Source organism: Sciurus vulgaris, assembly GCF_902686455.1.
Source record: "Sciurus vulgaris genome assembly, chromosome: 5".
Classification (NCBI taxonomy): domain Eukaryota; kingdom Metazoa; phylum Chordata; class Mammalia; order Rodentia; family Sciuridae; genus Sciurus; species Sciurus vulgaris.
In genome coordinates this window covers 74,664,443-74,689,372 of record NC_136465.1, presented here as the reverse complement: position 1 = coordinate 74,689,372, position 24,930 = coordinate 74,664,443, and the positions used below count along the sequence as shown (strand labels likewise).

At 37.5% G+C, this 24,930-nt stretch overlaps 2 protein-coding genes across 2 annotated transcripts in view; both read left to right on the top strand.

The window, feature by feature from the left end:
* Positions 1-24,930, top strand: part of LOC306661051 (antigen WC1.1-like) — a gene marked incomplete at its 3' end in the record, with an annotated part of 301,199 nt that overhangs the window by 101,598 nt on the left and 174,671 nt on the right.
* On the top strand, positions 5,715-24,481 carry LOC306662210 (antigen WC1.1-like; the record flags this gene model as incomplete). Its single annotated transcript, XM_079141749.1, has 9 exons — positions 5,715-5,829; positions 7,352-7,393; positions 7,490-7,804; positions 8,025-8,057; positions 8,453-8,587; positions 8,998-9,075; positions 9,670-9,753; positions 10,783-10,929; positions 24,233-24,481. The coding sequence occupies 9 exons, from the start codon at positions 5,715-5,717 to the stop codon at positions 24,349-24,351; spliced, it is 1,068 nt and encodes a 355-aa protein (XP_078997875.1). The 3' UTR covers positions 24,352-24,481.

Genomic DNA, 24,930 nt, shown 5'->3' with positions numbered 1-24,930 from the left:
TATTGAGGTTGATGTGATAATAAATCATAACATTATATATGTATTTTTTTTCACTGCGTCCAGTTCTCATGAGTTGGCACCATTTGTTTGCACCTTTCTGTTTTCTTCTTTCTTCATGTGCTTGATTCTCACAAGTTGAACTTTTTTAAAAAATTCATTTTTATTGTAAACAAAAGGGATACATCTTGTTTCTCTCTTTGTACATGAAGGAGAGGCATAACATTTGTGTAATCATACATTTACCTAGGGTAATAGATTTTGATTCATTCTGTTATTTTGTTTTCTCCTCCCCACCCCTCACACTCCTCTTATTCCTCTATAGAGTCCCTCCTTCCTCCATTCTTGCCCCCCTTCCGACCCCGTATATGTGTCATCATCCACTTATCAGTAAGATCATTCATCTTTTGGTTTTTTGAGATTGGCTTATCTCACTTAGCATGATATTCTCCAACTGCAGCCATTTGCCTGCAAATGCCATAATTTTACCATTCTTTATGGCTGAGTAATATTCCATTGTATATATATGCCACAGTTTCTTTATCCATTCATCAACTGAGGGGCATCTAGGTTGGTTCCACAATCTGGCTATTGTCAATTGAGCAGCTATGAACATTGATGTGACTATCTCTGTAATACGCTGATTTTAAGTCTTTTGGGTATAGGACTAGGAGTGGGATAGCTAGGTCAAATGGTAGGTCCATTCCAAGTTTACTAAGGAATCTCCACACTGCTTTCCAGAGTGGCTGCACTAATTTGCAGCCCCACCAGCAATGTATGAGTGTACCACTTTCCCCACATCCTCTCCAACACCTACCATTGCTTGTATTCTTTTTTTTTTTATTGTAAACAAATGGGATACATCTTGTTTCTCTGGATAATTGCAATTCTAATTGGGATGAGATGGAATCTTAGGGTAGTTTTAATTTGCATGTCTCTTCTTACTAAAGATGTTGAACATTTTTTCATATGTTTGTTGATTTCTTGTAGATCTTCTTCTGTGAACCGTCTGTTCATATCCTTAGCCCATTTGTTGATTGGGTTATTTGTATTCTTGCTGTAGAGTTTTTTGAGTTCTTTATATATTCTGGAAATTAGTGCACTATCTGAAGTATGAGTGGCAGATTTTCTCCCACTCGGTAGGTTCTCTCTTCACATTGCTGATAGTTTCCTTTGCTGAGAGAAAGCTATTTAGTTTGAATCTGTACCAGTTGTTGATTTTTGCTTTTATTTCTTGTGCTATGGGAGTCCTGTTAAGGAAGTCTGATCCTAAGCCAACAAGGTGAAGACTTGGACCTACTTTTTCTTCTATAAGATGCAGGTCTCTGGTTTGATTTCAAGGTCCTTGATCCATTGTGAGTTGAGTTTTGTACAGGGTGAGAGATAGCGGTTTAGTTTCATTCTGTTGCATATGGATTTCCAGTTTTCCCAGCACCATTTGTTGAAGAGGCTGTCTTTTCTCCATTGCATATTTTTGGCACGGTTGTCTAGTGTGAGAAAATTGTATTTGTTTGTGTTTGTGTCCATGTCCTCTATACCGTAACATTGATCTACCTATTTTGGTGCCAATACCATGCCATTTTTTTACTATTGCTTTGTTGTATAGTTGAACTTCTGGTATTGTGATACCCCTGTTTCATTCTTCCTGCTTAGGATTGCTTTAGCTATTCTGGGTTTCATATTCTTCCAGATGAATTTCATGATTGCTTGCTCTATTTCTGTGACGTACCTGATTGGGATTTCAATTGGAATTGCATTAAATCTGTATAGCACTTTTGGTAGTATGGTCATTTTGACAATATTAATTCTGCCTATCCAAGAACATGGGAGATGTTTCCATCTTCTAAGGTTTTCCTTAATTTCTTTCTTTAGTGTTCTGTAGTTCTCATTGTAGAGGTCTTTCACCTCTTTTGTGAGATTGATTCCCATGTATTTTATTTTTTTCGAGGCTATTGTGAATGGGGTAGTTTTCCTAACTTCTCTTTCTGAAGATTCATCACTTATGTATAAAAATGCATTGGATTTATGAGCATGGATCTTGTAACCTGCTACTTTACTGAATTCACTTATGAGTTCTAAAAGTTTTCTGGTGGAATTTCCAGGTTCCTTAAATATATAATCATGTCATCAGCGAACAGGGATAGTTTGAGTTCTTATTTTCCAATTTGTATCATTTAATTTCTTTGGTTTGTCTAATTGCTCTGGCTAGAGTCTCAAGAACGATGTTGAATAGAAGTGGTGAAAGAGGGCATCCCTGCCTTGTTCCAGTTTTTAGGGGGAGTGCTTTCAGTTTTTCACCATTTAGAATGATATTGGCAATGGGCTTAGCATAGACGGCCCTTACAATGTTAAGGAATTTTCCCACTCTCCCTATTTTTTTTACTGTTTTGAGCATGAAGGGATGCTGTATTTTATAGAATGCTTTTTCTGCATCTATGGAAATAATCATGTGATTCTTGACTTTAAGCCTATCGATATGGTGAATTACATTTATTGATTTCTGGATGTTGAACCAACCTTGCATCCCTGGGATAAAACCCACTTGATCGTGGTGCACTATCTTTTTAATATATTTTGTAGTGATTTGCGAATATTTTGTTGTGAATTTTTGCATCAATGTTCATTAAGGGTATTGGTCTGAAGTTTTCTTTCCTTGATGTGTCTCTGTCTGGTTTAGGTATCAGGGTAATATTGGCTTCATAGAATGAGTTTGGGAGGGTTCCCTCCTCTTCTATTTCATTAAATACCTTGAGAAGTATTGGAATGAGCTCTTCTTTAATGGTTTTGTAGAACTCGGCTGAGAACCCATCGGGTCCCGGACTTTTCTTTGTTGGTAGGTTTTTGATGACTTCTTCTATTATATTGCTTGAAATTGATGAATTTAAATGGTATATGTCCTCCTAGTTCAGTTTAGGTAATTCATATGACTCTAGAAACCTGTTGATTTCTTTGAGATTTTCTATTTTGTTGGAGTATAGATTTTCAAAATAGCTTCTAATTATGTTTTGTATTTCAATTGTGTCTGTTGTGGTATTTCCTTGTTCGTTTTGAATTTTAGTAATTTGGGTTTTCTCTCTTCTTCTCTTCATTACTTTGGCTAAGGGTTTATCAATTTTGTTTATTTTTTCAAAGAAACAACTATTTTGTCAATTTTTTTTTGTTTCTTTTGTTTCAATTTCATTGATTTCAGCTCTGATTTTAACTATTTCCTGTCTTCTCCTACTTTTTGGTGTTGCTCTGTTCTTCTTTTTCTAGGGCTTTGAGCCATAGTGTTAGGTGGTTTACTTGTTGATTTTCTCTTCTTTTATTGAATGCAATCCGTGAAATAAATTTTCCTTCAAGAACTGCTTTCATAGTGTCCCAGAGATTTTGATATGTTGTTTCTTTGTTCTCATTTACCTCTAAGAATTTTTAAATTTCCTTCCTGATGTCTTTTGTTATCCATTCATTATACAATAGCATATTATTTAATCTCCAGGTGTTGGAGTAGTTTCTGTTTTTTAATCTGTCATTTATTTCTAATTTCAATCCATTATGATCTGATAGAATACAAGGAAGTATCTCTATCTTCTTGTATTTGCTAACAGTAGCTTTGTGGCATAATATATGGTCTATTTTAGAGAAGGATCCAGGTGCTGCTGAGAAGAAAGTGTATTCGTTGTTTATTGGATGGTATATTCTATAAATGTCCTTTAAGTCTAAATTATTGAATGTGTTTTTCAGATCTATGTTTTCTTTGTTCAAATTTTGTTTGGAGGATCTGTCCAGTGGTAAGAGAGGTGTGTTAAAATCACCTAGTATTATTGTGTTGTGGTCCATTTGATTTCTGTCATTGAGAAGGATTTGTTTGACATATATGAATGAGCCACTGTTTGGGACATAGATATTTATGATTGTTATGCCTTGCCGATTTATGCTTCCCTTAAGCAGTATGAAATGTCCTTCTTTATCCCTTCTGACTAACTTTGGCTTGAAGACCACATTATCTGATATGAGGATGGATACTCCGGCTTTTTTGCTGAGTCCATGTGCATGGTACGTTTTTCCCCATACTTTCACCATTAGTCTGTGGGTATCTCTTTCTATGAGATGAGTCTCTTGCAGGCAGCAAATTCTTGGATATTTCTTTTTAAAACAATCTGCCAGTCTATGTCTTGATTGATTAGTTCAGGCCATTAACATTCAGGATTACTATTGAGATATGATTTGTATTCCCTGTCATTTGGCTTATTTTTTTTTTTGACACAATTTGATTTCTCCTTTATTTGGTTGTTCTTTTAGGGTAGTTTTTCCCTTTGCTGATTTGCATCATTGTTTTTCATCTCTTCCTAATGGAATATTTTTCTGAGAATGTTCTGTAATGCCGGCTTTTTTTTTTTTTTTTTTTTTTTTTTTGTAAATTCTTTAGCTTTTGTTTATCATGGAAGGATTTTATTTCATCACCAAATCTGAAGGTAAGTTTTGCTGAGTATAAGATTCTTGGTTGGAATCCATTTTCTTTCAGAGCTTGAAAAATGTTGTTCCAGGGCCTTCTAGCTTTTATGGTCTGGATTGAAAAATCTGCTGATATCCATATTGGTTTCCCCCTGAATGTAACTTGATTCTATTCTCTCGCAGCCTTTAAAATTCTGTCTTTATTTTGTATGTTAGGTATTTTCATTATAATGTGCCTTTGTGTGGGTCTATTGTAATTTTGTGTATTTGACCTATAAGCCTCTTGTACTTGATTTTCCATTTCATTCTTCAGATTTGGGAAGTTTTCTGATATTATTTCATTGAATAGATTGTTCATTCCTTTGGTTTGTTTCTCTAAGCCTTCCTCAATCCCGTTAATTTGTAAAGTTTCATGATATCCCATAGTTCTTGTTGATTCTGTTTATGACTTCCTACTGTCCTCTCTGTTTGGTCAACTTTTTTTTCAAGATTAAATATTTTGTCTTTGATATCTGAGGTTCTGTCTTCCAGGTGTTCTATTCTGTTGGTTATGCTTTCTATGGTTTAATTTGGTTTTTTGTTTCCTTCATTTCAAGGATATCTGTTTGGTTTTTTTCAATATCTCTAACTCTTTATTGAAAGATCTTTTGCTTCCTGTATTTGCTCTTTAACTGTTAATTCATGCGATCATTCAATGCCTCCTTTTGCCCTTTCATCTCATCCTACAATGCCTGCATTTGCTCTTTCATATTCTCGTTTGCTTCCCTGATTGTTTTGATTATGTACATTCTGAACTCCCTTTCTGACATTTCTTCTGCCATGCTGTCATTGGATTTTATTGATGTAGCATCTAGTTTTGTTTGGGACATTTTCTTCCCTTGTTTTCTCATATTGTTCAGGTATCTACCCTTCTAATAGTGAAACTCTGGGATATTGCAAATTTCCTCTATTAACTAATATTGTCTCTGTAGATTTCCAATAACTCACCTCTTAGCCTTCAGTAGCCTGAGTCTTGGAGGAACTTGATGATGCAGTGCTCCACTAGGAAGCTGGCCTTCTAGAGTTGGTGGCCTTCAGGTGGGATATATTCCCCAGTGGTTCTGAGTTGGTCCCAAGTCTCTCAATACCTCCTCTTATTGACTCCTGGGTCTTGTCAAAGGTCCTCTAGCCTCCTGTTGGTGTCTCAGGAAGGAAGTTGCCCTTCCAATGATGATGGCCACGCCCTCAGAAGTAATTCAAAATGCCTGCACCAGCCTATAAAGAAGCCTCTGGCTAACTCTGTGATGGCAAAAAACCTCAGCGTGATTGTCGGGCGGGGTTGTTCAGTGATCGCGTCTGTGTTTGACCTGGTGGTTGGGCGCGTTGGCTACCCGCCACCCAGCTCCTCAAGGCAGGCGGGTTGGGTGCCTGCCTTCTACCTCTGCAATGCAAGTGGCCTGACTCACCCTCCAACTCGCTCCAAGCCTGCAACCAACCAGTGATGGCACCGAGCTAGGTGCAGGGGTCAGGCGGGGTTGCTCAGTTATGATGTCTGTCCTTGTCCTGCTGGCTGGGCGGTTTAGCTGCCTGCTGCCTACCTCCAGGATGTAGGCTGCCTGGCTCACCCGCCAGCTCGCTCCACAACTGTGACCAACCAGTGATGGCACTGACCTAGGAGCAGCATAACATTATATGTTGATGATGTTTTTCTTTACAATAGACTCCACATGTTTTGAAGTAGTGGGACATCAAATCTGGAAAGTGAGCAACCATGCTAGAGAGGTTTTGCCATCATTCCTAGAAATGTTCTCTGCATAGGGTAGGAGGTTGACAGAGTAATGGGGATAATATATACTCATGATGGGGTCTTAGGACAAGATCCATGAATATTTTCTGTGTTAGTTTGCATTTGTATATATTCTTTTGTTTTGTTTTGCTTGGCTGCATGTTACCTCTATGTCCTTTAATGTATTAAATTTTCTCAGTGTATTTATCTGAGTTTTTATGCAAACGTTTCTCAGACAACTATTGTCTATTGTCCACTTATTAACTTTCCCCTGAATTCTACTTGTTTTTAATGTAAAAGAATACTTTTAATTAATTTAAAGAATTCTTTCAATTTATTTAATATAATACTTTCCATATTTCTGCCCATGACCTGTGTGAGGAGATAGCGGGTAAGCCTTGGAAGTGTGGGCTTCCTGTGAAATAAAAGCTATGAAAATAGTATATTAAGTAATAAAGACCAAAAGTCAAGAATTATACATATTCTCAAAGAATGGCCATGATGGGTCAAGCATACCTGATGGGTCTGATCCTAACAAAGACAAATAACTGCCCTTGTGTAGAGGGACATTAAGTTCAAATTACTTTTGAGATTACTCAGTACTTATGTTTTAAATGCCTAATATTTATTACCACAAATCATTGATTAACTTACCTTTCTGGTTAGCAAGATTTCAAAATAGTATTTTTCAGCAGATTTTACTCATTTATTCAGTAAATATTCATCAAGCCTCTATTCATAGCATTCATAGGAAGTCGTCCATACATACTTCTAATGAATGTGTTCAACATGCCAGGCATTGTCCTGTTAGCAGGAACAGAGGGAATGAGGCAAGGTCCCCTTTCTAGTGGTTCTCTTTCTGGGTTTTGTGTGTGTGTGCTGGAGTGTACACACATGAGCATGGGCATGATCATGTTTGTGTTTTTTCACATAGTGGGCACAGTGAAAACAAGTAAACTGATAATATAATTTCAGCTGCTGATAGGGATTTACTCCAGGGAACATCTCAGCAATACAGCCCCAAAAGCTACTTCTGAAGCCTGTTCTCTCCACCTGTCACCTGAATTGAGCCCAGGACCTTAGAAAGCCTTGTCTTGGGGCAGGACCACTCCAGCTGCCCCTGACCCAGGGCTTCCCCACTGTCTGTTCCTGCAGGAAAGAGACCCCAGAGCTGTCCAACCACTGCCCCCTGCACAGGTACCTCATCCCCCCCCCTCCCCGCCTTCCCCATGGCTTCCAGGGCCTCCTTACCTCCCACCAGGGCAGTAAGAGGAGGCGCTGCTGCCTTTTCAGACAGAGAGAAACTCCGACTCAGGGGAGGAGACAGCAGGTGCTCAGGGCGCGTGGAGGTGTGGCACGAAGGCTCCTGGGGCACTGTGTGCGATGACTCCTGGAGCCTGGCAGAGGCTGAGGTGGTGTGTCAGCAGCTGGGCTGTGGCTCTGCCCTGGAAGCCCCAGGGGAGGCTGCGTTCGGCCCTGGAAATGGAAGCATCTGGCTGGACGAGGTGCAGTGCAGGGGCAGGGAGCCCTCCCTGTGGGCCTGTGCTGCCGCAGCCTGGGGGCAGAGCGACTGCAAGCATGAGGAGGACGCTGGTGTGAGGTGCTCTGGTGAGTAGCAGGACCAGGAGAGTGGGCCAGGGTCGAAGGAGTGTGTTTGCATCCAAAGGGCTTCCCAGGATGCCTGCTGCCCTGCACTCTGCCTCTGGAAGGCTGTGCCTGATCTCCTGGCATCTGGGGGAGAACAATGTGCCAGTGGTGGTGGGTGGTACCCAGGGACATTCCCAGAGCAACACAGTGCAATGATTCCATTTTCTTTCTCTTTTCCCAGGTAAAAGGACAGCAATTTGCCCCACCCCTAGAAGTAAGTGCTTCTTTTGCTCTGAACCAGGTAATGGAGGAGATATGCAGATTTTCAGTGTTTCATACTATGGAGTCTACACATTTCCGGTCTTATGACAGTAGGCCTGATGATCAGGTGTTAGAAGAAGCCATCGCTTATTCTAAGTGTTAGCAGTCAGAGAGCTCCAAAGCCTCACCAGCGTTCACTTTATAGAAATCCCTTAAAACCAGACTCAGGAGATAGTTGCCACAGCCCAGAGCAGGATCTAGAGTGGGGATATCTTCAGATTCAGGCAGATCTATGATGTCTGAGGTAGGGACTTCATGGTCCTGATCACTTAACAGGTGATCAGGATAATTGGGTTCCTCTGAGCTTATGGTCTTCTCTAAGGACTCATGGCCCCTTTTCTTCTCCAGGCACCAGTTCAGCCTCAGATGTCCCTGGTGTCTTCTCCTTACCTGGGATCCTTTGCATGATCCTGGGAGCTCTTCTCTTTCTGGTCCTCATCATCCTGGGAACTCAGCTGCTCAGATGGAGATCAGAGCACCAAGGTGGGGCTTAGGAATGCCGTGACCTGGAAAGTACAGAGGGAGAATGTTAGATCAATTGTGTGTTACTGTTTTTAAGTACATGTTTTAGTCTTATTCTCATTACAAAGAAAACAGTCTTGTCTACCATGAACTTCAAGATTTAAAAGACATAAATTGACTCTGGGTTAAAAATGGAGCCCTGAATCATGACAGTTTCCCATGTGGACATTGCTACTGGAGACAGATTATAGGACTCAGTGGTTGTCAGGAAATCTAGTTGTATCTCAATGAGTCACAAAGCTTAAGAAAGGGATTCTGGGAGCCCAGAGGGATTTCTCTAAGAGTGTGCACTGGGGAAAGTTTTGTGTTTTGGTAAAGGAAATACTTCTAGGAGCAATGTCTGCTTTCCCCAACATTATCCACTTTTGAAGGTGCTGTTGAAGAAGTCCTGTACCAGGAGATAGATTTCCCTGTAAATCCAGAGAAGGAGAACCTGCTGAACAGTCCAGGTGTGTTCCATACCCTCATTTCTTCTCATCAACTCACCAACAGTGTGGGAATCTTCAGTAAGCAGAGATCACATACTAACACAACTGCATTAGGTAGCTTTTCATTACTGAAATAAATTGCCTGAAATAATCAAATTATAAGGCGAAAATGTTTATTTTGACTGACGTTTTCAGATGTTTTACTCCATGGTAACCTGACCCTGTTGTTTGGGGCCTGTGCAAAGGCAGCACATCACGCTGGGAGCATGCGGTAGAGCACAGATGCTGGCCTCACAGTGACCAGGAAAACAATAGAAAGAGGAAGAGATTGGCATCCTCTAATCTTTTCAAGAGAATGCTCCCAACAACTTAATACCTCCCATTAGTCCCCACTCATTAATGGTTCCATCTTTTCCAATTCCACCAACCTGAGGACCAACCACTTACAACATTAACCTTTGGGAATATTCCTGGACCATTATAACAATTGTCAGCATCCTCCAAAGGCAGGAGCTCCAAGTCCTCTCTCTACAAGTATGAAGCTTCAAATTTTCTTCTAAACCATGACATCGGACCTCCTACTGTGTTTGTCTATGATGTTTTTCTCCCTACTAGGAACCCCGTCTGATGGCTCAGCAACCAAGCTACCCTATTATACAGGGGACAGTGAAGAGAATGGAGACCCTGAATCTACCCCAGGTAGTAGACACAGGTCATCCCAGATGGTGGGGGTGAGGAGAAGTTATCATCTGGGAAGGGTCTTTTCTGTCTAGTTATAGTTCACAGCTATTTTTTTCCTCTCCATCACTCTGTCATCTCAGAATCGGAAAGATTAGGTTTTAATTTGTTGGTTTCCATAACTAGTTCCATATGTCTACATACATACTTCACATTAGTACTATATAGTAATGAAACCCAAGGTCATAACTATAGAAATAACATTTGAAATTGATCATCTCAAAAATTTCATGGTGAAAGAGAACACTTGGAATTTTGGTATCAACCCTAAAATAGTGGGATGTATGAACCATTTTGTGGTTTATGTAAATACTAAGATAAAAACAAATGACTTTCATAATCCCTGGAATACATGGAGTGTGTGGTGCCTGTACTTATCCATCACCAGGAGCTCTTCTCTACAAAGAACCTAAGAAAGGAAGACATCCTGGGCCTTCCCCAAGTGGCAAAGGTGGATAGTTTCTGGGATTCTGCATGTCCAAGAGTGCTCTGTGAAGACAGAATCTTAAGGACAGCAGAGCGCTCGAGGAGGTTGAATGCCTGTTGGGGTGGAATTGATGGGATAGCCTGTGTGTGAGAAAGAGAAAGTCAGAATTTTCTCCTGGACAGCACTGTGCTTCCATAGCTCAGAGGGCACATGAACAGCCTGAGTTCTCTTAGTCCTGATAAAATCTCCCTCAGCCACTGATAAGTACATATTTTTTCAACCCTCTACCACATGCCCAAAAACAGTGCCTCAAACTCAGCATAACTTTTATTTATGTTTTGTGGCATAGTATATTAGTAAAATATTATTGACCTTAGTATATTGAAATATTTAGATGATTACATGGTTTCTAAGAATATGGTGATCAAATGTATGCTTTTGGGACAACCTTAAAATACGGTGCCTATATTTATCAACTGTTAGAATCTCTGCATTAGAGGAGACTGAAGACATCACCTAGACTAACCAATACTTTCCTCTTCCACCTTATTCGCTCTTTTCAGAACCTCGAAGGCAGCATGCAGATGCCACAGGTAATGGTTATGATGATGTCGAAGAGTCACCTTTTTCTGAAATTCCTTCTTCACCTGGATTGAAGGAGAAGATTTTTTCCCCAGAAGAGGGAGGTGGTGCCAGATATTCTCAGACAGGTGAGTGGATAACCATCTCTCCAGTAGTCTTGCATTATGTGATGGTAAAGATGGATTTGGACATATTAATGATCAGTTTTGCTCAACTAAAAGAATTTCAGATAGACTTGTAAACCAAGAGGATTTCATCTATTCCCTGTTTCTATTTATTGAAGCTGTTCCATTTCTTCTGAAAGGAAATGCATATTATGTTCTCTGTCTGTACACACTGCCCATGGGATGAGATATGTCTGTATGAGCTGCAGAAATTTTGTGGCTTTGTTCCAATTTTCATACAATAAACCAAGACCTACGTTTGGACAACACGTGTGGTGGTCTTTCAATTTGAGAAGTAATTTGGAAAGATTTTTATGTTTTTATTAGTGCTTTATAATTATTCATAATAGTGGCATTAAGTTTGACATATTCATAAATGCATATAACATAATTTGCCCCCTTTAAATGTCCAGTACTATCCCTTTCCTTCTCTCCTCCTTTCCCTGATCCACTTCCTCTATTCAACAGGTCTGCTTTTCTATTTATTTTTTGTTCTTGTAGTTATAGCATTATAGTCATACATAAAAGTAGAATTCATTGTGATGTATTCAAGCACACAAAGAGCATAATTTGATCAATTTCATTCCAGAGTTCCTCCCCATGTCTCTCCTTAATGCCTCCCCCTCCACCCTCTTCTAATCCACTGTTATTTCATTAGATCTACTTATCAATTTTCATGAGATCTCCTCAGATTTTTTTTAATTCCTTATTTCCCTCCAGCTTCTGCATATCCATCCATTCATTCCTTGATTGATACCTAGGCTGGTTCCATAACTTGGTCACAATGAACTCAGTGGTTAGAAACATTGATATACCTGTATCACTGTAGTATCCTAATTTCAGCTCTTTTGATAAATATCAAAAAGTGAATAGCAGGGTCTTATGGTAGCTCCGTTCCTAGTCTTCGATGGAATCATCGTACAGCTTTCCAATGTGGTTGTACTAATTTACCGTCTCACTACGAATGTATGAATGTTTCTTTCTCCCCCCATCCTCACCAACATTTACTTATTTACTTTTAAAAGATTTTGTTTACAATAAAAATAAATTAAAATTTTAAAAAAAGTTTTTATCAGTGCTTTATAGTTCTGCATAATAGTAGGTTCACTTTGGCCTTTTTATACATGCATGAAATAAAATGTTCTCCATTTCAATCCACCATTTTCCACTTTTCTTCCCCTCTCCCTTGTTCCACTCCCCTTTCTCTACTTATGTCCTTTCTGTTTATTTATAGTTTTTAATAAATCTGTGATATATATAATTCTCCATGGTATATTGATGTATATACATAACATAATATGGTCAATTTCATTCCACAGTTCCTCCTTTTTCTCATCTTTACTACCTCCATATCAACACCCTTTCTCTATTCCACTGATATTTTTTACTTTCATGTGTCAATTTCATTCCAGAGTTCCTAACCTTTTCTCCCCCCTCATGATTTATTTTATCCCAACTTCTTCATATAAGCAAAAAAAAAAAAATCAACTTTTGACTTTCCAAGTTTGCTATATTTCACTTAGCACTATGTCTCCAGTTCCATCCATTTATGTGCAAATGCCATAATTTACTTCTTCTTTATGACTGAGTAAAACTCCACTGTGTATATCTGCCACATTACCTATATCCATTCGTCTACTGACAGGCACCCAGGTTGTTTCCATAACTTGCCTATTATATATTGTGCTTCCATAAACACTGATATACGTTTATCATTCCACCGTGCTTATTTTAGTTCTTTTGATAAAAACCAAGGAGTAAGATAGTCATCAAGTGGTTTCAGTTCTAGTCTTTTGAGGAATCTTCATACTGTTTTCCAACGTGGTTGTCCTAATTTGCAGTCCCACCAAAAATGAATAAACATACTCTTCTCCACATCCTCACCAGCATTTACTGTTATTTATATTCTTGATGATTGCCATTCTAACAGGGGCCAGATGAGATAAAAACATAGTTTAGATCTGCATTCCCTTGTCTGCTACAAATGTTAAGAACCTTTTCATATATTTCTTGGTCATTTGTACTACTTCTTTTGAGAAATATCTGTTTATTTCTACAAGGTGTTTATTAATTAATTAATTGTTTTTTGGGTGTTAACTTTCTTGAGTTCTTTATATATTATGGATATTAATCCCCTGTCAAAAGAATAGCTGACAAAGATTTTGTCCTATTTTATAGGCTCTCTATTCATTCTCCTGTTTCTTTTACTATGCAGAAGTATTTTAATTTGATATCATCCCACTTGATGAATCCTGGTTTTATTTCCTGAGCCTTAGTCATCTGGATAAAATGCAAGTACCAATACATTGGAATATTAAGCCTACTTTCTTCTATCAATTGCAAAGTTTCTGATTCCTTTTAGTTGACCTTTGTGCAGGTTGAGAGATAGGGAACTAGTTTCATTATTCTACAAAACAGATATCCAGTTCTCCAAGTATCATTTCTTTTAAAAGAAAGTAAAGAAAGAGAGAAGAAGAAAAGAAAAAGAAGAAGAAGAAAAGAAAGAAAGAAAGAGAGAGAAAGAAAGAAAGAAAGAAAGAAAGAAAGAAAGAAAGAAAGAAAGAAAGAAAGAAAGAAAGAAAGAAAGAAAGAAAGAGAAAGAAAGAAAGAAAGAAAGAAAATTTTCTTCAATGTGTGTTTGGTTTCTTTGTCAAGTATCAGATGACAATATCTATTTGGACTTGTTTCATGTTTTCTATTCTACTGCATTGATCTTCATTATATTTTTATGCTAGTACCATCCTGTTTTTGTTACTACAGCTCTCTCCTTAGCCAAACTAACCGAAAGAGAGAGAAGACCCAAATCAACAAAATTAATGATGGGAAAAAAAGGTGGGGGGAGAGAGAATCACAAATATCTCAGAAGCCCAGAGGCTTGATAGGAACTATTTTGAAAATTCATACTAAAACTATAAAATCCAGAAGACATTAAACAATTTCTAGATAGAAATCAAACCAAGAATATATAGAAAAACTAAAGAGACCAATATCAGGCAATGATACTGAAAAAGTAATTAGAAGAATTCCAACAAAGAGAAGTCCAACCAGATCTTTAAAAAAGAAAGAATACCCCATTATTCCATGAAATAGAATAGGAAGAAACACTTCCAAATTTATTCTATTAAGCCAGTATTACTCTTATATCAAAATAAGACAAAGACACATCAAGGAAGGAAAACTGCAGACCAATATCCCTGAATAACATAGACAAAAATCCTTAATAAAACATTATTAAAGCACGTTCAAAAACACATTAACAAGATAGTACAGCATGATCAAGTGGGTTTCATGCAAGTGGTATGCAAGGTTAGTTCAACATATGTAAATCAATAAGTTTAATTCACCAAAAATATACACCTAAGGATACGAATCACATGATCATTTTTCAACAGGAGCGCAGAAAAAAAAAAAAACTCTGACAAATTTGAGCACCCATTCATGTCAAAATTGCTGAAGAAGAAATTAGGGATAGAAAGAACTTACCTTAACGTTATAAAGGCTATGTGTGACAAATCCAAAGTCAACTTCCTATTGAATGAAAAAAACCTGAAAACATTTCCTCTGAAATCAGAAGCAAGAAAAGGATATCCACACTCACCAATCCTATTCAATATAGTCATTGAAACTATAGTCAGAACAATCAGACAAGAGAAGAAATTAGAGAGATACAAATATGAAAAGAAGTCAAATTATGTTTGCTGATGAAAGGATCCTAACTGTAGTATACTCATCTCCACCAGAAGTATTATAAAACTGATAAGCAAATTCAGTAAAGTAATATACAAAATCAGCATACAAAAATCAATAGCTTTTCCATACTCCAAAAGTGAATTAGCTGAGGTAAAAAAAAAATCAGGAAAACTATTCCATTCACAATAACCTTTAAAACGGTATCAATTGTTATTTTATCTTGAATCTTGTCATTCTAACTAGAGTGAGATGAAACCTTGATGTAGTTTTTATTTCATTTCCCTTATTCTTAACGATGATGAACTATTTTTCATATATTTGTTGGCCATTTCATTTCTTCTTCTGAGAAATATCTGCCTAGTTCACTTGCCCATTGATTGTCTGGGTTATTTGAGTTATTTTGATGTTAGTTTTTTGAGTTCTTTATATATTCTGGATATGCATCCTCTCTCACAAGAGTACGTGGCAAGAGTTTCTCCCATTCTTCAGGCTCTCTTTTCATTATCTTCTTTGCTTTGCTGTTTGAAGTGTTAAAATTTGAAGCTGTCCCAATTTATTCTTGGTTTTATTTTTTGAACTTTGTGAGTTTTATTAAGGTAAAACTGTTCATGCCTGTGTATTGGAGAGTTGGTCCTGTGGTTTCTTGTAGCAATTGTAAAGTTTCTGGTCCAATTAGTAGGCCTCTGATTCATTTTAGTTCATTTTTGTGCACAGTGAGACATAGGGATCTACTTTCATTCTTCTACATATGGATATCCTGTTTTATCAGTGTTGTTTGTTAAAAAGTACATTATTTTAGTCAAATTTTTCACTGCTGTGACTAAAAGACGTTACCAGCACAATTATAGAGGAGAACAATTTATTTAGGAGCTCATGGTTTCAGAGGTCTCCATTCATAGACAGCAGGCTCCATTCCTTGGGGCTCAAGGTGTGACTGAACATCATGGTGGAAGAGTGTGGCAGAGGGGAGCAGCTCACATGGTGATCAGGAAGCAGAGGGACACTCCACTCACCAGATACAAAATATACACCCCAAGTCCACGCCTCCAGGACCCTACCTCCTCCAGCCACACCTTACCAGCCTTAAGGTACCACTCAGTTGTTCCCAATCAGGAGATTAAGTCAATGATTGCATTAAGGCTCTTACAATCCCAATTGCTTCTCCTCTAAACCTTCTTGCATTGTCTCACACATGAGCCTTTGGAGGACACTTCACACCCAAACCATAACACCCATCTTTTCCCCAATGTGTGTTTTTAGAGATTTTGTTTGGAATCAGATGATTATATCTGCGTGGGTTTATCTCTATGTCTTCTATTCCATTGACTTTCATGTTGTTTTTTATAAAAAATATTATTCTATTTTTGTTAGTAGAGCTCTGCAGCATAATTTGTGCATGGAATTGTGATGGTTCCAGCCTTGTTCTTCTTGCTTCTTGCTTTGGCTATTCTGGATCTTTTATTATTCCATATGAATTTTAGGACTGATTTTTTCCAGTTCTGTGAAGAAAGCCAATGATATTTGCATTGGGGCTACTTTTGGTTGTGTAACCACTTTAACAATATTAAATCTACTTATTGAAGAAAAAGGGAAGCCTTTCCATCTTCTATATGCTTCAAATTTTTTCTTCAGTGATCTATAGTTTCATTTTAGAGGTCTTTCGCCTTCTTAGTCAAGTTTATTTCCATGTTTTTGCTTTTGTTTGGTTCTAGGCTATTTTCAATGGAATATTTGTCTTGATTTTTTTGGTTGGGTTTACTATTGGTATACAGCAAAACTATTCTTTTTTTTTTTTTTTGTAAATGTGATAAATATATAAATTACACCCTTAAGAAACAAACACCAAAGAAAATAAAAACTGCAGAAAGGTTCAAAAATACATTTTAGTTAAGAATTGACAAAAAAAAACCCTCTTACTATGTAATATTTATTTTTTTTTACTTTTTTATTTTATTTTATTTATTATAAATAAATGGGATACAAGTTGTTTCTTTTTGTACATGAAGTACAGGCATACCATTTGTGTAATCATACATTTACATTTAATGGTGTTTGATTCATTCTCTTATTTTTTCCTCCCCCACCCCACACCTCCAACCCCTTTTTTCCTCTAAACAGTCCCCCCTCCACCCCACATTATGTGTCATCATCCTCTTATCAGTGAGATCATTTGTCCTTTGGTTTTTTGAGATTGGCTTATCTCACTTAGCATGATATTCTCCAATTTCATCCATTTGCCGGCAAATGCCATAATTTTATCATTCTTTATGGCTGAGTAATATTCCATTGTATATATATACCACAGCTTCTTTATCCACTCATCAATTGAAGGGCATCTAGGTTGGTTCCACAGTCTGGCTATTGTGAATTGAGCAGCTATGAACATTGATGTGGCTGTATCTCTGTAGTATGCTGATTTTAAGTCCTTTGGGTATAGGATGAGGAGTGGGATAGCTGGGTCAAACTGTGGTCCCATTCCAAGTTTTCTGAGGAATCTCCATACTGCTTTCCATAGTGGCTGCATTAATTTGCAGTCCCACCAGGATTGTATGAGTGTACCTCTTTCCCCACATCCTCACCAAACACTTATTGTTGCTTGTATTCCTGATAATCGCCATTTTAATTGGGGTGAGATGGAATCTTAGGGTAGTTTGGGTAGTTTTGATTTGCATTTCTCTTATTACTAGAGATGTTGAGCATTTTTTCATATGTTTGTTGATTGCTTGTAGATCTTCTTCTGTGAAGCATCTGTTCATATCCTTAGCCCATGTGTTGATTGGATTATTCGTATTCTTGGTGTAGAGCTTTTTGTGTTCTTTATATATTCTGGAAATTAGTACTCTATCTGAAGAATGAGTGGCAAAGATTTTCTCCCACTCTGTAGGTTCTCTCTTCACATTGCTGATCGTCTCCTTTGCTGAGAGAAAGCTATTTAGTTTGAATCTATCCCAGTTATTGATTCTTGCTTTTATTTCTTGTGCTATGGGTGTCCTGTTAAGGAAGTCTGATCCTAAGCTGACAGGTTGAAGATTTGGACCTACTTTTTCTTCTGTAAGATGAAGGGTCTCTGGTCTGGTTTTAAGGTCCTTGATCCATTGTGAGTTGAGTTTCATGCAGGGTGAGAGATAGGGGTTTAGTTTCATTCTGTTGCATGTGTATTTCCAGTTTTCCCAGCACCATTTGTTGAAGAGGCTATCTTTTCTCCATTGCATATTTTTGGCACCTTTGTCTAGTATGAGAAGATTATATTTAATTGTGTTTGTGTCCATGTCCTCTATTCTGTACCATTGATTTACCTGTCTATTTTGGTACCAATACCATGCTGTTTTTGTTACTATTGCTTTGTAGTAGAGTTGAAGATCTGGTATTGTGACACCCCCTGCTTCACTCTTTCTGCTAAGGATTGCTTTAGCTATTCTGGGATTCTTATTCTTCAAGATGAATTTCATGATTGCTTGCTCTATTTCTGTGAGGTACGTCATTGGGATTTTAATTGGAATTGCATTGAATCTGTATAGCATTTTGGTAGTATGGCCATTTTGACAATATTAATTCTGCCTATCCAGGAACATGGGGATCTTTCTAACTTCTAAGGTCTTCCTCAATTTTTTTCTTCAATGTTTTGTAGTTTTCATTGTAGAGATCTTTTACCTCTTTGGTTAGATTGATTCCCAAGTTTTTTTTTTTTTTTTTGAGAGTATTGCAAATGGAGTTGTTTTCCTCATTTCCCTTTCTGATGTTTCATCGCTGTGTATAAAAATGCTTTAGATTTTTGTGTGTTGATTTTATAGCCTGCTATTTTGCTGAATTCATTGATGAGATCTAGAAGTTCTCTGGAGAAGTTTTTTGGATCCTCTAAATATAGAACCATGTCATCAGCAAAGAGTGACAGCTTAAGTTCCTCTTTTCCTATTTGTATCCCTTTAATTTCTCTAGTCTGTCTAATTGTTCTGGCTAGTATTTCAAGAACAATGTTGAATAGAAGTGATGAAAGAGGACATCCCTGTCTTGTTCCCATTTTAAAAGGGAATGCATTCAGTTTTTCTCCATTAAGAATGATGTTGACTGTGGGCTTAGCATAAATAACCTTTACAATGTTCAGGTATGTTCCTACTATCCCTATTTTTTCTAGTGTTTTGAGCATGAAGTGGTGTTGTATTTTGTCGAACTCTTTTTCTGCATCAATTGAAATAACCATATGATTCTTTTCCTTAAGTCTATTGACATGATGGATTACATTTATTGATTTACAGATGTTAAACCATCCTTGCATTCCAGGGATGAACCCCACTTCATCGTGGCGTACAATTTTCTTAATATGTTTTTGGATACGATTTGCCAGTATTTTGTTAAGGATCTTTGCATCGATATTTATCAAGGATATTGGTCTAACATTTTCTTTCCTTAATGTGTCTTTGCCTGGTTTGGGTATGAGCTTCATAGAATGAGTTTGATAGGGTACCCTCCTTTTCTATTTTCTATTTTCTATTTCCTGGAATACTTTGAGAAGTATTGGAATGAGTTCTTCTTTGAAGTTCTTGTAGAACTCAGCTGAGAATATGTCTGTTGAGATTTTCCTGGATGGTAGGTCTTTAATGACTTCTTCTATTTCATTGCTTGATATTGATCTGTTTAAATTGTGTATGTCCTCCTGGTTCAGCTTGGGAGGAGCATATGTCTCTAGAAATTTGTCAATATCTTCAGTAGTTTCTATTTTGTTGGAATACAGATTTTCAAAGTAGCTTCTCATTATATTCTGTATCTCAGTGGTGTCTGATGTGATATTTCCTTTTTCATCACAAATTTTAGTAATTTGAGTTTTCTCTCTCCTTCTCTTTGTTAGTGTGGCTAAGGGTTTGTCTATTTTGTTTACTTTCTCAAAGAATCAACTTTTTGTCTTGTCAGTTTTTTGAATTGTTTCTTTTGTTTCAATTTCATTGATTTCAGCTCTGATTTTAATTATTTCCTGTCTTCTACTACTTTTACTGTTATTCTGTTCTTCTTTTTCTAGTGCTTTGAGCTGTAATGTCAGGTCATTTAGTAGTTGACTTTTCATTCTTTTCTTGAACGCATTCCATGCAATGATTTTTCCTCTTAGTACTGCTTTCATAGTGTCCCAGAGATTTTGATATGTTGTATCGTCATTCTCATTGACGTCTAAGAATTTTTTTATTTCCTCCCTGATGTTTTCTGTTTTCCACATTTCATTCAATAGCATATTATTTAGTCTCCAGGTGTTGGAGTAATTTGTGTTTTTTTATTTTGTCTTTGATTTCTACTCTCATTCCATTATGATCTGATAGAACACAAGGCAGTATCTCTATTTTTTTGCATTTCCTAAGGGCTGCTTTGTGGCATAACATATGGTCTATTTTCAAGAAGGTTCCATGTGCTGCTGAGAAGAAAGTGTATTCACTCATTGATGAATGGAATATTCTATATATGTCTATTAAGTCTAGATTATTGATTGTGTTATTGAGTTCTATGATTTCTTTGTTTGGTTTTTGTTTGGAAGATCTATCTAGTGGTGACAACGGTGTGTTAAAGTCACCCAGAATTCTTGTGTTGTGGTCTATTTGATTCCTGAAATTGAGAAGGATTTGTTTGAAGTACAGGGATGCACCATTGTTTGGGGCATAAATATTTACAATTGTTATGTCTTCCTGATTTATATTTCCCTTAAGCAGTATGAAATGTCCTTCTTTATCCCTTCTGACTAACTTGGGCTTGAAGTCCACTTTATCTGATATAAGGATGGAGACCCCCACTTTTTTACTGAGTCCATCTGCATGGTATGTTTTTTCCCATCCTTTCACCTTTAGTCTGTGGATGTCTTTTTCTATGAGATGAGTCTCTTGCAGGCAGTATATTGTTGGGTCTTTCTTTTTAATCCATTCTGCCAGTCTATGACTTTTGATTGATGAGTTTAGGCCATTAACATTCAAGGTTATATTGAAATATGATTTGTATTCGCAGTCATGTGGGCTTATTTTTGGTTTTTAATTTGGCTTGGTTTCTCCTTTGAGTGAATTTTTCTCTAAGGTAGTTCCTCCCTTTGCTGACCTACATTGTTTTACATTTCCTCCTCACAAAATATTTTGTTGAGAACATTCTGTAGTGCAGGCTTTCTATTTGTAAATTCTTTTAACTTTTGTTTACCATGGAAGAATTTTATTTCATTTTCAAATCTAAAGGTTAGTTTTGCTGGGTATAGGATTCTTGGTTGGCAACCACGTTCTTTCAGAGCTTGAAATATGTTGTTCCAGGCCCTTGTAGTTTTTAGAGTCTGGGTTGAGAAGCCTGCAGCAATCCGTACTGGTTTCCCCGTATATGTCATCTGATGCTTCTCTCTCGCAGCCTTCAAAATCCTATCTTTATTTTGAGTGTTAGGCATTTTCATTATAATGTGCCTTGCTGTGGACCTGTTGTGATTTTGTGCATTTGGTGTTCTGTAAGCTTCTTGTACTTGATTTTCCATTTCATTCATAGGTTTGGGAAATATTCTGATATTATTTCATTGAATAGGTTTTTCATTCCTTTGGTTTATATCTCTGTGCCTTCCTTAATCCCGATAATTCTTAAATTTGGTCTTTTCATGATGTCCCATAGTTCTTGGAGATTCTGTTCATGATTTCTTACCATCTTCTCTGTTTGGCCAACTTTATTTTCAAGATTAAATATTTAGTCTTCATTGTCTGAGGTTCTGTCTTCCAGGTGGTCTAGTCTTTTGACAATGCTTTCCATTGAGTTTTTTATTTGGTTTATTGTTTCCTTCATTTCAAGGATTTCCATTTGGTTTTTTTTGAGAATCTCTATCTCTTTGTTGAAATGATCTTTTCCTTCCTGCAGTTACTCTTTCAAATGCTTATTGGTATTATCATTCATTGCCTGCATTTGCTCTCTTATCTCATCCTTTGCTTCACGAATCATCTTAATCATGTATAATCTAACGTTCTTTTCTGACATTTCTTCTACCATACTGTCATTGGATTCTATTAATATAGATTCTAGATTTGTTTGGATCATTTTCTTCCCTTGTTTTTCCATGTTTTTCATGTATCTTCCCCTCTAGCAGTGCAGATCTGGGGTATTGCAGATTTCCCCCTATTGGCTTATAGTGGCCCAATAGGTTTCCAAAACCTTTTCTTTAAGGGGAGATCAATACTAGCAGTGCCCAATTCAGACACTATGCAATCGTAGACCAAATAGCTTGTATGAGGACATTAACAATATTGTCATAATAAACAGAATGAGTTCAATTATTATCTTCAGTATACCAAACAGATATGCAATAAGGTCTGCAGTTTCTAATGGAGGACAAAGAGTATGCAGAGTGTTGTAGGATGTAGCTGTTAATGAGATAAGAAAAGAATATACAGAAGTTCTAGATAATGGAATGGGTGAGAATGTAATCAAAAGAAATTGGATGTTAGCATGCAAAAAGGGAGAAAGAGACTCTGAGAGAACAGGTAAACAAAAGGAAATGAGGGCAAGAAAAATAAAGAAATATAAACTTGAAATTTTTCAATAAGGAGAAAAAAGAAAATTTACACTATAACAGTCATGTAGTATTCAAACCTCTCAGTCTTCAGTAGCCCTATGCATGAGAGGTACCTGACAATGAGCTTCCAGTCTCCAGCAGGCATCTCAGGATGGGATTTACCCCACCTAATGATCAGAGTTACGGCTTCCAGAATTATCCAAGGTAGCCGCTCTGGATTCCAAATGTGTTGGCAAATGGGGAGCTGCAGCTCATGGTTTGTACATGGTTGGCTGGAGTCCCGAAGGCAGGGTGCGGTTGGTCGGGCAGGGGTCCTGGAGGTTGGGTGTGTTTGGTGTGGTTGCAGGATCCTGGAGGCAGGGTGCAATCAGTCTGTCTGGGTCCTGGTGATAGGGCACAGTAAGTCCATCTGGGGGTCCTGGGGGCAGGGAGCAGTCAGTCGATGTGAGGGCCCTAGAGGCAGGGAGTGATAGGACAGGCTGAGGAATCCTGGAGACAGGGCTCAGTCAGTCCGGCCAGGGGTCCTAAGGAGCCTGACTATTGTCTCAAAATTGTGGCAGCCACATGTAATCAAACCTGCAGGTACTGTGACAGTGAATTTCCAGGCAACAGCAGGTAGCTGGTGCTCCACTGGTGGTCGGTGTCAGTTTGCTGACTGTTATCGGATGATCAGGAGGTGAACTTCATGCGGTGGGTGATATATAGGTATAAGGCAGGCGATGAACAGGCAAGAGGCATGCAAATGGCGGATGATAGGTGCCTGACAGTAAGCAATCTGCACTCAAAAAAGGCGTCGATATGCTGGCAGACTGCAGGTGATCACAGCAGACAAATGGGGTAAACAGCAGGGGATGAATAAGCAGCAAAACTGCCTCACCAAGAAACAGATATCCTCTGCTTGAAACTGGAGTTACAGAGCCAAAGGAACACAGCCTCCCTCTACTCTGCCATCTTGGATCTCAAAACTATTCATTTTTGTATGTTAATACTGTATCCTGCTACTTTGCTGAATTTGTCTTTCAGCTCTAAAAGTCTTCTAGTAAAGATTTTATATATAGAATCATAGTATCTACAAGTGGAGATAATTTGACTTCTTCTTTTCTTGTTTGTATCCCTTTAATTTCCTTCCCTTGTCTAACTGATTTGGCTAAAATTACAAGAACTATGTAGAAAAGGAGAGGTGAGGGTATGAATTCTTCTCCTACTCTAGATTTTAGAGGAAATGCTTTTATTTTCTCACCACTCATTATGATGTGACCTTGGTTTTGTCATGTATAGCCTTCATAAGATTGAGATAATTTCCTTCTATGCCTGGTGTCTTCAGAGATTTTACCAGGTATAGATGCTGAATTTCGTTGATGAAATTTTTCTGCAACTAATAATATGAATATGTAACTTTTATTCTTAATTATATTTATGAGATGAATTACATTTATTGATTTTCATATGCTAAACAAACCTTGCATCTGTAAAAATTTATTTTGAAGGAAACATGTAACCAATGCTTTTCAATGACATTTCTCACTTTAATGCATAATGTACAATAGCCTTAATTAGAGATATTGAAATTTCCATGCTAGAAGAAATATTTTCTCTTACTTTTTCAAATAACATATGGTGTCATATTTTAGGAATGGTCTTTCCACTTGTACATGGGCATATAGTCCCTGGCAAAAGGAAACTGTACAATTTAGTTGAGCTTCCCCCACTTTGGCAACTGCCAAATTGTTGTCATGAATGCTGTGAAGTCAAGTGTGGTCTGTTATTGAAGTACTAAGGAATTGAGAGAGGTCATCTTTTGCCTGGAGTGCTTAAGAAATCAGACCAGCCTGGTGTGGAAGAGAGCACTCACATCTCTTTCCCACTCCTTACCATTATTGACCCACACTCCTTCTCATTGTGGAAATCAAGACAATTGCACAGGACAGAATCAATGTGATACTAATCCTTCCAGAAATGTTCTGTTTCCCCATAGATACTTTGGAGCCACTCTACTAGTCTTTTCATTCTTGTAGAAAGTACTAGTAGAGTGTCATTTTTGTCACAACTGAAACCAGAATTCTCTTACTCTTTCAGGCATCTCTCCTCAGTCTCTCAGAGAACCTGACAGTTCTAACATGGAAGAAATAGCATCCTCATTGGTCCTGAGACAAGAAGACCCTGGCTATGATAATATTGATCCTAACATCGTGTAGTGCTTTTTTTTTCTTTTCTTTTCTTTTTTTTTTTTTTTTTTTTGAGCAACAAAGTCTGCAGACAACTCCTTATAATATTGTTTTCTGATGAAAAAGAGTTCTGTCTTCATTACTGCAAAGTTTCTACTTGTATCCCTTATTCACAATAAATACTCTGAGCCTCAAATACCAATGCTGTTCTCATTCACTTCCAGCAACCTCTGAAAAGTCAGTGCTCAAACTGAATGGATCTCCCACACACTGCTTACTTGCTTCTTGTAGTTGAACAGTGCTCATTCTTCTCTTGAACAGCATAGAACTGAAATACAGTCCTGAACGAAGAACTTAGTCTGACAAAAATTAACTTAGAAACACCTATCTTCATATTCAAAAACATCCCACACATGCTTGACTCAGACCTAGGTTTAGTGATTGGGGTGGATTATATGGATGGAAAATGGTTATATTTCTTCTAATTTTGCCTGACTTTTAAAGGAATATCATAACTAAATTCTACTACTGCCTATTAGTCTTTTACTCCAATGGCCTCTTCTCCTTTCTTATTATTTCTCAATAGTCTAAATCTCATATTTCTCCATA